This window comes from Myotis daubentonii, chromosome 5, assembly GCF_963259705.1.
Source record: "Myotis daubentonii chromosome 5, mMyoDau2.1, whole genome shotgun sequence".
In the NCBI taxonomy this organism is placed as follows: Eukaryota; Metazoa; Chordata; class Mammalia; order Chiroptera; family Vespertilionidae; genus Myotis; species Myotis daubentonii.
Window position 1 is genome coordinate 74491809 of NC_081844.1, and position 14000 is coordinate 74505808.

The 14000-nt window shown below is 39.4% G+C and overlaps 1 protein-coding gene across 1 annotated transcript; it reads left to right on the plus strand.

The window, feature by feature from the left end:
* Positions 1 to 10577: 10577 nt before the first annotated feature.
* Positions 10578 to 12014, plus strand: LOC132236145 (endogenous retrovirus group V member 2 Env polyprotein-like). The gene has a single exon (XM_059699531.1). It carries the CDS (start codon positions 10578 to 10580, stop codon positions 12012 to 12014), a length of 1437 nt encoding a protein of 478 aa, XP_059555514.1.
* The last annotated feature ends 1986 nt before the right edge of the window (positions 12015 to 14000 follow it).

Sequence of the window (14000 nt, forward strand, 5' to 3'; positions counted from 1 at the left end):
TTAAAAAAATTTTCAGCAATGTTTGCTGTGTAAAGGGCATAAAACTACATCTAACCTATGATTACCAGAGCTGAATTTTTATAATCATGTTGAATGCATTTTTAATAACTTAAAAAATTGAAACCATAGAAAATTTAAAACAAATGCAAATTTCAAATATTTCCAGGTTAATGTCATCACTAGCAGAGATGTAACTTAAGGATTACTTTCCACACAAATGTCACAAGTTTCTTTGTTTTATGATTGACACATGGTATGTACTCACGAAGATCATGTGTTTTGTAGGAGAGGATCAACCTGTTGCAAAAACGAAAGTGCAGCGAAGAAAAATTATTTTATCAACATTTTAAATCTTTTTCAATATGCTCGCTGTTGAGTCCAAAATAAACATTTCAACTTTTCATTTTTCATCTTTAGACACCAATGGCACAACATTGATCATTTTATGTCACAGTTTTTCTGCAGCATCAGTTAAAGAGGGATTTAGCCCAGGAATGTGCTGTGCTAACAGCAGGAGAAAGGAATCGAGTGAAATATACCCACACTGTATATTTTCCATCTGTGGAGCTTTTGGGAAAAGGAGGGTGACTGGTAATACATATATGCATATAAGTTCATTGGTTAATCTCTTCCTGCCCCCCTCTTCCCCTTTTCCTCTGAGATTCATCAGTCTGTTCCCTGTTTCCATGCCTCTGGTTCTATTTTATTCATCAGTGTATTTTGTTCATTAGATTCCTTGTTCGTTTATTTTGATTTTTATATTCAATTGTTGATAGATATGTATTTATTGTCATTTTATTGTCCATATTTTTTATATTTTTCTTTCTTTTTCTTAAAGAGTATCCTTCAACATTTCATGTAATACTGGTTTGGTGGTGATGCACTTTTTTAGACTTTTCCTTGTCTGTGAAGCTCTTTATCTGACCTTCAATTCTAAATGATAGCTTTGCTGGGTAGAGTTAATCTTGGTTGTAGATCCTTGCTTTTCATCACTTCGAATATTTTTTGCTTCTCCATTCTGGCTTGCAAAGTTTCTGTTGAGAAATCAGCTGACAGTCATATGGGCGCTCCCTTGCAGGTAACTGCTTTTCTCTTGTTGATTTTGATTCTCTCTTTGAATTTAACCCTTGGCATTTTAATTATGATGTGTCTTGGTGTGGGCCTCTTTGTTTTTTTGGTGCTGAGTTGCAAAGTTCTTTATAAATTTTGGATATTAACCCCTTATCAGATGTATCATTGGCAAATATGTTCTTCCTTTCAGAGTGTTGCCTTTACATTGTGCTGTGCAAAAGACTTTTAGTTTGATGTAGTCCCATTTATTTTTTCTTTGTCTCCCTTTCCTGAGGAGATATATCAGAAAAAATATTGCTATGATGCTTATTTTCCTTAGAATTTTATTTTTGAACAATCTTTAAGGACTTGGAAGGAAAGGTCTTCTCCAGAGAGAATTTTTATTTGTTCTTTCCAATGCCCAGGCATACCAATAGTTCTGAATCATGCTGAATGAAATTTTTGCCTGAGTTTTCTCTCAATGAGAATCATTTCAATTTGGTCTTCAAAACAGATTTTGGTTGCCAGTTATCAACAATGATATTTCCCCTTTGCAGCTTTGCACCCAGGTTTGAAGAATCAATTTTATTTTGGTAATTACTAAGACAGTAATAGGATTTGTGGGTGATTCCTATGGGATGATATAATCCATGGTGCTCAAATTCTTTCGGGAAGAACGTAGTATTGTTACTCTTTCAAAGGCAAATACCTTCAGGTTGAATGCAGTCAGCAGTTTTCTACTTTTTTTTTTAGATCTGAAAATTTCTTACTCTCATGCTAACTCCATAATGCATCATAAAAGATATTTTCTGTATTATATCAAGGAATACATATTGGCTTTGGTGGCTTTGATTCAGGCAACTAGCCTATTATATTGTTCAGAAATGTAATTCATCCTACTTCTTTTTTTTTTAATTTTATATATATATTTTTTATTGCTTAAAGTATTACAAAGAGTATTACATAGGTCTCCTTTTTTTTTCTCCCCTTGACATTCCTCCCTACTTCTTCAGTTTTATGTTGATACTTTCTGTTTTGACTTCAATATTTATGTTAGAGTTTTACAAGGTTAAGCCTAGAGGTTAATTTTATCTTAGGAAATCTGCTTGCCATTTTAGGAATGTCTATAGGCAAATAAAACCAACATTCTAAACTAGTGTCAAATAGCTTTATTAAAGCAGTTACTAAGCATCATATATAATTTAAAATTTTGGTAAAATAATTAAACACACAAAAAAAGTGTAAATAAAAGTATAATGAGCCTCCATATACCCAGACCCAACAACTATCAGTTTTTTGTCACTGTCATGTATGCCATTTGTTTTTTCTTTTTACTCTTTTACTGAAGTCATTTAAAGCTAACTCCAGCTTTCATATCATTTTCCTATGCATTTCTGTATGCATTTATAATAAATATGTATATTCTCTTACATAAGCACAGTTTGATTATACCTAAAAATATTACTGTTAACACTTTCTCTAATCTAATACTCAAGCCTTAAATTTCCACAGTTTTTTCAAAAAACCCTTTTTTTTTTTTTAAGCTGGTTTGTTTGAATTAAGATCTAAACATGGGCCACTCACTGCATTTGATCTTTTGTCTTAAGAGATTTTGTTCTAGAATAATCTCCCTTTCTACTTCCTCTCATTTTTCTCCTACCATTAATTTGTTGTACATTAAATTGCCCCACATTTAGTGATGCTCCAGTTAAGCAAGTGACAGCTTAAACCAGCCGTGGGCAAACTATGGCCCGCGGGCCGGATACGGCCCGTTTGGAATGAATAAAACTAAAAAAAAAGACCGTACCCTTTTATGATGTTTACTTTGAATTTATATTAGTTCACACAAACACTCCATCCATGCTTTTGTTCCGGCCCTCCGGTCCAGTTTAAGAACCCATTGTGGCCCTCGAGTCAAAAAGTTTGCCCACCCCTGGCTTAAACTCTGTGTTGCAAATTTCCCATCAGCCTCTTTTTGTTTCATCTGTTGATGATCGTTATCTGTATAAATTAGGTTTTAAGGATTACAAAATGGAGATGTTCTCATTTTATTATTTGTTCTATATTTATTAAGTTCATGTTATTTCAAACAATGCTGAATTAACATTTAGTCTGGGGGGTTATCATGAGCTCAAGAGTTTTTAATATATATTTGCCTTTGCATTATTCATTAGACATGCATTTGCATTTATTATTCATTAGACACTCAAATTTTTTCTATCTTTGTTTAACAAGATAGAAAAATCTTTACTTCTGTCATTTTAAAATAACTGATTAGTTTTTGATACCTTCCTTGTTTTCTAAAAGTTTTTATTTCATGTTTTATCCACTTGATCATATATATTTACTCTTCACTATGAAAAATGAAAATATTAGTAAGTTTACATTCTTGCTGGGGATAGTCTACTCCCCACAATGCTGTAGACTTCAGTCCAACTCCCAAGAGTTGCTCTGCTTTTGTTTCATTTATATTTGGTCTTGGGTGGTAGTTAATTATAGTAGGGACAGTTCTGGAAACTTTCAGGAGGCACCAGACATTGATATTTATTTTTAGAATAAGAGATGTTTAGTGCCTGTGTTTTCATCTGTGGACCCAAGTTGTCAACTCTGACTCAATAGAAGTTCCATTTAACCTCCTGTCATAATTTGTACAAAACTTTCAGGCTTGTTGGCTGAGATTTCAGTCCCTTACTACAGATAAGGTAACACTTATAAAGGTGGATCAATTCCAACCACGTTTCCCAGATTGGCATGAGGCCCACTTTCCTGTAAGTTCTTATGAACAATTTTATGTTCACTACAATTATCTTTCTGACTTTGAATTCCCTCTTTATTTCTGGCACCTTAGATAATTTCTCAGTTTCAAGCTTGGCATGGCATTACATTTCATTTTTGGTGATATATTATCTGTAATCTCTATGTGCCTTTGTATGGAGTTTTATTCAGTCTACTATAATGGCAAAGTTCTGAACATCATAACAACAGATAAAAATTGAAAAATTTAAAAGCCTCTTAAATGTTTTCTGGTAGAGAAGGTTAGAAAGTTGATATAAGTTTTTTTTTTTTTCTCTACACTGAATGTTTCAAAAACTCATAAGCTTCATCAGGATAAAATCAAATGTAAACTATTTTAGTAAACATAAAGTGTAATACTTCCAGCTACAGATGGCAATGTTAAGGTATTTCCAATTTACTCCATTTCTAACACCAATTAAAATGACACAAATTAAGCAAACAGACAAACAGACCTTCATCTCCAATGCCACTGGTACATGGCCCAAACCCAGTCTACTAATTGCAAACGGTAGAAGCCAAGCAGCGTGAAATTTTGGCCAAATGAATAAACATACTGAGGATTGTGTATATTTTTATGTATCTTGGACACTGTCCTTCAAGACTTGAAGTATTTCGTCAGGAGATCCTTACTTGGAACACAAAACTCTGGGGGTATGAGTGGGCCATAGAATTGTTACATAGTAGGAAGTGCCACATAGGCTATGTAATTTTATACCATGAAAACACAGGATAAAGTGCCTAGAACATTAACTAAATTGACCACATATTGTATTATGCAGGAAACTGCAGCTAATTCTATTAAATGAAAAGTATCTCATTCTCTGAACACAATGCATTAAAATTAGAATTGAATAAGAAATGTAGGAAACAAAGTAAACCCAAGAAAACCATTCAGAAGGAATTAGTGAAGACAAAGATAGATATTAGTGAAAGAGAAAACAAAAAAGTAGATTTAATAATCAAATCAATAGAATGATTCTTTGAAAAACCCAATAAATTAGAGGCAAAAAAATTTCCTAAAAGTACTAATCAAACGATGTTTAAAATAGTAAAATGCAGAGACACATAAAAGACAAACTAGATAGAATTACAAAAAAGCATATTTTGCTTTAATAATGCAAATAAATTGGAAAACCTGACTAAAATATTTTTCCAATAAATAATAAAATATCAAAATTCACCACTAAAATATTAAGCATTTTAGCAGAGCAGTTACCTGAAAGAGCTTAGAATATAATCCGTGTGTTAACCAGCAAAGCACTGCAGTCTCAAATTCATCAGTGAGTTCTGATAATCCCTCCGAACTATTCACCAGAGGAAAAAGAAACTTTGTATTTATGAAGCAAGGGTAATATTGACATCAAAACTTGACAATAATAGCACCAAATGAAACACATAAACATCACATAAAATATATGAGATACTAGGCAAAGTTTAACCAGTGCCTCGTTCATGTTCTAAACATTCAGGAAGAAGTAGCACCGGGTCTAGGGAAGCGAGTAGAAAATGTAGGAGAAACTACAGATGATGCATTATAGCACTGTACCCCTGAAATTTATATAATTTTATTAACCAATGTCACTCCAATAAATTCCATAAAAATAAAATAAGTAAAAAAAAAAAAAAGACAGACAAGGAAAAAACCCCGTCAAGTTGCAAAAAAATAAAAAATAAGAAAGAGAGAAAATATAGGAGATTAGTTTTAAAACTGATAAAAATTATAAATTTTGTACCAGTTTAGAATAAATTACCTCATAAGACTTTATTTTTAAAAAAATATGTTTTGATTGATTTTAGAGCGAGAGGAAGAAAGAGAGAAACATTGACTGGTTGCCTCCTGCACACCTCCTACTATGGATCCAGACTACAACCCAGGCATGTGCCCTGATGGGGAACCAGTGACCTCTTGGTGCGTGGGATGTCACTCAACCAACTGAGCCACACCAGCCAGGGTACCTCATAAGACTAAAATACACATATTTCCAATTAAACCTTAGGTTACTTGTTCTTTACAATTCTTCTTTAATTATTTAGATGCAAATTGGTACTATTTAAAATTGAGTTGTTGTTTTTCATTAATGTGATAAAGATCTTAAAAAGAAAAAAAATCACAAAAAAAGCTTGCCAATACATATTGCTAATGGACATAAGTGCAAAAAAGTCCAAAATAAAATATTAATATTGGTGCATGTTAACCCTTTTCAGTCCAACGTGGAGGCTGACTCGACAGACCAGGCGCTAGGAGCAGGTCCAACGTTGAGGCTGAGACACCGCAAACCGGTTCAACATTCAATCCCGTCAATTAATTTGGACCAGACTGGTTGAATTCCAAAAATAAAGTTGGACCACAAAGGGTTAAAAAGTGCACTCCATAATGAAATTGGGAAATTTCCCTACAACATAAGGGTTGTTCAGTATTCCAGTTCCTTATGTTAATTATGCCAATAATATGATTCTAATACATCATTTTAATATAGTGCTGATAAGTCAAAGATAAGATCATATCAAAAGAAACTGAACTGAAAATTCAACTATTTCCTCAAAAATATCTATAAATTAGGTAGAGATCGATATTTCCTTAATCAGTAGAAATCCCTGAGCAAATTACAGTGTCATGCTCAAGATCCAATGACCTACTTTAGGCAATACCATCAAAATGCCCTTTTGTTTTTAATATTATGTAATACTAGAGGCCCGGTGCACGGATTTGTGCACTTTGAAAGAAAATTAATTAGAAGGTGGCCAGCGGGGTGGAACTGGGCGAGACGGGCCAGACACGCCCTGGAGCCAACCTCCCGTGGTCCCTCCCCTGCCGGCTGCACCTGGGGCGGTGCCAGGGCTCAAAGGGTGTCTGTGGAGTGAGTGGGGTCCCTCTGGCAGGTGGGGTCCCTCGGCTGGGTGTGGGGATCGGGCTGAAACCAGCAGTCCGACATCCTCTGAGGGGTCCCAGAGTGCGAGAGGGCACTCTGCAAAGTTGCTGTTGCTTGGCAGCTCCTGCACTGAGCATCTGCCCCCTGGTGGTCAGTGCATGTTATACCTACCGGCCAGTTGGCCAGTTGGCTGGTTGGCCGGTTGCTTAGCTATATATATGTATATATATTATTGTGTCCATATCAGTAAATGATTCTATCTAATAAAGATAGAATATGCAAATTGACCATAATTTCGCAACAAAGATGGCAGTGCCCACAGCGAATAAGGAGGGAATATGCAAACTGATGCGACAAGGCAAGAGGCGGAAGGCGGCTCTGGCTGGAGCGAAGGTGGTGCTGGCAGCCAGGGAAAGGAAGGCCTATTCTTGCATGAATCTTCGTGCATCAGGCCTCTAGTATTCAATAAATTTTAGAAAGAGTCTTAAAAACTGAAAGTTGAGATACAATTATAATTTTTATAAAAATATGATTGTATTCTTGGAAACCTAAAAATAATAAACTAAAAAATGTATTAAAACTAAGAAGAGTTTGGAGTGATCAGCCTGGTGACAAAATGAATAGCTTCCTTATATGTTAATTATAACTACTTAGAAAACATGTTGGATAAACCTATTCATAGCATCAATAAAATAGTAAATTGCTGAAATGCAAATTTAATATAAGTTAACAGGATTTATGTAATATTAAGCTATAAATGAAATAGTTCAGGACGTGCATTCTGTGGTGCCCAACTCATATACTTCGCTCACCAATATCCTGGAATATATGGATGGTTTTCAGTACTGGACTTGAAGGGTGGACTTTTCTGCATATCAGTTGCCAAAGAATTCCAGCAGCTGTTTGCTTTGAATGGCAAGACTCAGAAACACAGGAAACGCAGCAGTATGACCAGACAGTTTTGCTACAGGGATTCAAAAATTTCTCCATCTCTTCATAGATACAGAGAACAGACTGATGGCTGCCAGAGGGGAGGGGGTTTGGGTAGCTGGGTGAAAAAGGGGAAGGGATTAAGAAGTACAGATTGGTAGTTATAAAATATTCGTGGGGATATAAAGTACAGAATAGGGAATATAGTGAATAATATTGTAATAGCTATGGATGGTACCAGGTGAGTACTGGAAATATCGGGGGGAGCACCCTGTAAGTGTATGATTGTCTGACCACTGTGCTGTACACCTGAAACTAATACAAAATAATATTGACTGTAAACTGTAATTTAAAAAAATGATATACTCTTGGAATTAAAAAAAACAAACCAAACTTCCCACCTTATTTTGGGAAATACTGGCTAAAGATCCTGGGGACCTTATGTTAGGTGAAGGACTTTTTACTTCAGTATGTGAACGACATTGACAGCAAGCTCCACTTATAACATTCTATTAAGACTGAATCATTTGGCTGAATTTCTCAGAGAAAGGCCCAGATATGTAAACACCAGGTTACTTACCTGGGTGTCTCCCTGTCCCAAAGTCAAAGAGATCTACTGCCTGACAGAAATAGTCAATTGCAGACCTCACAGAGGGGATTTGGGAAGCTGGCAGGATTCTGTCGAACTTGGGTTCCAAATTACAGACTCATCGTAAAATCTATGAGGCTTTAAAAAGACAGGATCTGGAATCTCTTACTTGGACTAAGGAATGCCAAGCAGCTTTTGACACAATTTAGGACAAGCTAATTTTAGCCACAGCTTTAGGGTTATCAGACTTGCTAATCAACTTGTATGTCTATGAGAGACAAAGCATCCGTCTTGGCACGTTGACACAAACTTGGGCAACATTCCACAACCGGTAGCTTACTGCTGCAGGCAACTCGACCACCCCGTACACGACGGCCCCCTGGCTTCGGCCGTTGCAGCTACTTGCTTAGAAATTCACCCTGGGGCAGCCTACCACCATGTACAGCCACCACCACGTCCTCTCCTTATTGGAGGAAAAGGGATTTTATTGGCATGAGTCAGGAGGAATGGGAACGTATAAAGCCATCCTTTTAGGCGATCCTAATGTGAGGCTCCAAGTAACATCAGCTTTAAACGCAATGAGACTTGCTCCGGATTGAGACTCTGTAAACTCCAGAACGTGTCGTCGGGCAAGGATAGTCTAGCTGGCCGAACTTGACTGACCAGTTAGCAGAACGAGAGTCAAAGCTCTTCACCGATGGGTGTAGCTTCATGGACCAAGGTAAGCTTTGCTCTGCGGTTACGCGGTGGTGACTTTACAAAGAACTTTATAGGCAAAAAACCTTACCCCCGGGGAGGTCAGCACAAAAGGCGGAAACCATTGCTCTGGCTGAAGGAAAACAGGTAAATATGTGTGTGTGTGTGTGTGTGTGTGTGTATGTGTGTGTACATACAGAGATTCCCAGGAAGGCTTTTTAGTAGTACTTGCCCATGGAGTCATTTAGAAAGAAAGAGGGCAACTCACTGCCAATAACGTAGATATTAAATATGCTTCTGAGAGTCCGCTGTTGTCAGATACAGGCCACCACCCCGCAGACAGGGCCACCATGCAGTGCCCTGGCCATCAGCAGGGTGAAACCTATACAATCCGAGGAAATCAATTGGCCAACCAGGGCACAGAGAAGGCAGCAAGGGAAGGCGGTTATCTAGGCTTGGTAGGATCTCTCCCCTCTCAGGCTGCCTTGCCTCAGTACCAGCTGGTATACTTAAACAAAGGCAAAGAAAGAGCCAAGGAATGGGGGTTCACTTTCGACCAAGCTGGACAGGCCATGCCCAAGGACCCTTCTGATTGCCAGAGACAATCCTGGGTGCTGTGCTCTGGCACAAACGTGCCGACACCCCTTAGGTGATGCCACCTCGCAATAGATCCAAAAATAGACAATGGGGCCTGATTCGCAAAAGACTGTTCAACAAATGATACAGTGTTGTGAGATCTGCTCAGAACTGCTGCTAAGCCTCCGTAGACGGGATTCAACACAAAGGGGGTGTGCCCCTGAGGGCTGGCAGATAGACTTTACTCAAATGCCTTGAGCCTCTGAAAATTTCAGGTACTTGCTAGTGTTTGCAGACACCTTTTCAGGATGGGTGGAAGCCTACCCCGCCTGAACTGGAAAGGCCTGTGGAGTAGTTAAAGCCCGTCTGAAGGAGATCATCCCTCGATCCGGATGGCCAAACACCCTTCAAAGTGACAAGGGGCCCACATTCATTCCCGATATCACCCGGCAGATAAATGTTGCATATCAACTGGTAATTACATTCTTCCTGGAGACCACAGTCAACAGGAAAAAAACCGAGAAAACGAATCCCATTCTGAAAAGGAGGTTGCCAAAATATGTCAGGAAACCCGTATGACTTGGGGAAGGCGTGGCTGTTGCCCTGTTGCAGGTTAGGATGGCTCCCGATGCAGGTTTAGTTTAAGCCCCTTTGAAATTCTGTCTGGTAGGCCATCCCAGGTCCCTGCCCCCACAGGTGAAACAGCCGGTGCTTTGCGAGATCTGGCAATAGCTGTGTTAAGACTTTAGGCACGATTCGAACTCCTGTCCATGAGTTTGCCTCCAGCAGGTCTGCGTACCTTGTTGATGTGACCCTGCACCCCTTTCGCCTGAGAGATCGAGTCCTCCTTCAGACCTGGAGAGAAAAGGGACCTGACCAGCAACTGGCTGCTAAGTGGACGGGAGCCTCAGGGTTCTGCTAAACACGCGCTCACCTGCCCATCAGCTGGACTGAAGCCGCAGACACATCACACGGGAATAAAGGTGGCGCCGCCAGAAGCCCCTCCTCTTCTAGGACTTGAGAGCCCCTGGAAGACCTAAAGTGGCTCTTTCATGAACGAGATAAGTAGCATGAAGCTCTGGGCTGCGTTGTGTGTCCTGTCCCTCTGCTGGAGCTGCACCCACGCGTGGAAGGATAATTCCTTCGTTCGAATCTCTCAGTCCATAGCCTCCTCCGCCAACTTGTCCCATTACTGGATCTGTCATGTCCAACCTTCCTCCGGGCTTGATTCTGCTGACCCTCTGGTCATGCCCGTTTTAAATTTCTCTCAGGTCCCGAGTTTCCAAGTCACTTATGACATGAAATTCCCTCGTGCTGTTTACCGAGTGAGGCTTGTTAGCTATGAATTTCCTGTCCCTTGTTTCTTCCTCACCCCACCTGAGAGCTTGACAGCCATGGTTTCAGGTAAATACTGTAAAGAGCCCGAATCCTCGGGGCACAAGAATTTGACCACGCCCCATGGAAGAACTACTGTTGCTTGTCAGTATAATAAGACATATTTCACGGACCCAGTTTCTCTCCCTTTGATTCGACAACGATGTGCAAATCTGTCCTCTGCCTACGCTTCTACTGAACTGTGCAGAACCTGGAGGGATCAAAACGCGACGTACCTGAAGGGCACCCCCACCCCCTTACAGAGTTGCCGTATGTCTCCATCATGGACCCTGCCTCGCACTGACCCCTGGTTAGAAAACATCTTGAGTCACCTTCCCCAGGGGGATAGCCTTAATTTTCAGAATATGACTGGAATCTTATGTGCTCCCATGGGGTACGTTTTTGTTTGTGGATCCCAAAATGAGGCCTGGGCCTATAAATGCCTTGACAGTTGGCATGTTGGTGGAACCTGCCTATTGGGCTACTTGGTAACCCCATTCTCTGTCCAGAATGTTCGAGAAACTGTCCATTGGACCAGTTCCCTCACTCTACTCACTAGGATTGCTCGGGACCTCCCTGAGGGAGACAGTTATTTCTTTGGCTACACCTTCCTTCCTTGGTGGGATGTGGCAGCTCATCAACATGTACTGAGGAACCTATCAAAAACCTTAGATGTTATTGCAAATGAAATGGCTACCACCCTTACTGGGCTGCAAACGTCCTTGGATTCTCTTGCTAAAGTTGTACTTGATAATCGTTTAGCTTTAGATGATATGCTAGCTGAAGGTGGAGTCTGTACTGCTGCTAACACTACTTGCTGTACATCTATCAATTCCTCTTCTGAGGTAGAGACTCATATTGCTAAAATCGGACAACAGGCTACTCGGCGCCAACAAACCTTAGGACATCAGAGCAGAACAAAGTTAGATAGAGTGCGAAACTGGTTCACAAAACTTTTCTCGAGGAAACTGAATGGGTTACAGTCGAACCTAGGTAGTATTCTCAAATTATGTCTCATTCTTCTTCTTATAGTTATGTTATTCATAATAATTATGTACTGTATAATTAAGACCTGTGCTAAGAAGGCTAAGACTCCTAAGACAAATAGGGAAATACCCATGGTAAATCTCTAAACCCCATGTTTCAGAGGAGCATAAAGAACATTTCATAGATCAGGTCAAATTGTTCCATTCCACAACCTCACCTCGCCGACCCCGATCACAGGAAGTAGTCAGATGAGAGACGATGTCCCGTTATCCCCAATTCCACATGATTATGGAATGGAGCAATTGACAGTGGGAAATTGTAATAGAATAAGTAACCAGACTCTGTGACCCCATCTTGCTCAAGCCTGGCATGTCAGTTAGCAATCCGCTTAGTCTTACATGTAGATATGCTAATCATTAAAGGACTCTAACCTGTAGCCCAGAAATTACTGAAACAGTCTCCCTGCTTGAGCCTATGTCCCCAAAGAAGAAAGGAAGTTTGTACCAAAATAATGATTGTTTTTTAAAAGGAGCCTCTATGACTGCACCACAGCAGCCAGAGTTGGTGAACCCAAAGGAAAGAAGTTTTACTGTCCCCCTTGGGCCCTTGCTGACATCCAGATGTCTGTGTCCATCAACCACCTCCTGACCTCAAACCCTCTCTTTTTTCCCTTTCCCCCGACATAAGAGAAGCCTGAATCCTGTACTTTCTCATGGCGGGTCTTTAGGATGCTAGTCCACCATCTGCTCAGCTTGCTGGCTTTCCAAATAAAGTTGCTTTCCCTGCCTCAGCTTTTTGTCACTGGACTTAATGGCTGCCATGTGGCGAGCAGAAGGAGCTTTCACTCAGGTACAGAATGCGATTTGGGTAAACGGAGTGAGTGCACTCTTCTTAGACAGTAAATTGGTATTCTAGAGACTGCAACTCTAAATGAGGCAAGTTCAATACTGTGACAATAAAAAGATGAAAATGATTTGTTTGTAACTTAAACGGATTGGAAAGCTCAAGAGAAATAAGCATTCCAATAAAATGCAGAGAACGTAAAGAAGAAGAGTAATGAAAGCCCACTAGCCTTGCAAGATTTATAACATTTCATAATGTTTCACTATAGAAGACAATTTTGTTGTACTTTAGGAGAATATTGATAGATCAATGTTGAATTAAATTATAAAATAAACCAACACAGATGTGACAATCTAGTAGTATATGATGATGGTGGGAAACCTGCGTAGTTATTTGAGAAAAAAGAAAGCTGGATTTCTACCTCAGACATTTTACTGAACACACTACAAACACTTGCCCCCATCTCCTGTTAGATCACAAATTTAAAAGTTAAAAAAAATGTAACAAAACTGTTCCTTGGAAATATGGGCATTTTTTTCCTATAATACTGCTGGTGGTGGTGGGGGGGGGGGGGGGATGCTCAAAACGTAACATTCATACTCCATAAAGAAAAAAAGATACATTTGACCACACGAAAATGTAAATGTTCTCAATGATAAAAATATTAGTCAAAATAAAACTGCCAAACTGAGAAACAGACTTCCAACCCCCAATGCAAAGACTAGTTTTCCTTATGGGGCATTTTGCTAATTACAATTCACATCTTCCCCATATTTCAATGTTTCTAGAACTGGAATGTGGGGGAGCTTCTTAAAATCAAGATTGCATTATGGTGGGAAACAGAAGGCTGTGAGAAGGGGAGGTGGGATATCAGCTGGAGTCAAGAGCAGGCTAGCTCTTCTCAATTGCGATGTCAGCCAAGAGCCCAGCCCTGGTGGCTTCCAGTTCCGTGAGGAACTGTTTTTAAGGAACGCGTCAATGCCAGTGCCCTTGATTGCACAGAAGACACTGTTGCTGGGGAAGCCGTGGACACGAGGACACGGAGGACTCAGTGTTGCAAAGTGATTCTGAGGAGTCAGACACTGAATTGAAGACATTTGCTCTATTTCCCGTCTCTTTGCTTAACAGTGAAACATGGCAAAACTATACGCAAACTTAAATGTAAAAGGCTTATTTTAATATGTTCAAATTAAAAACTAAGGTGATAAGAAAGCATTCTTTTTTAATTTAATGGGCAGAGATTTTTTTTTCTTTTTATAATCAATGATGTCTTTGATTTTGTTATCGGT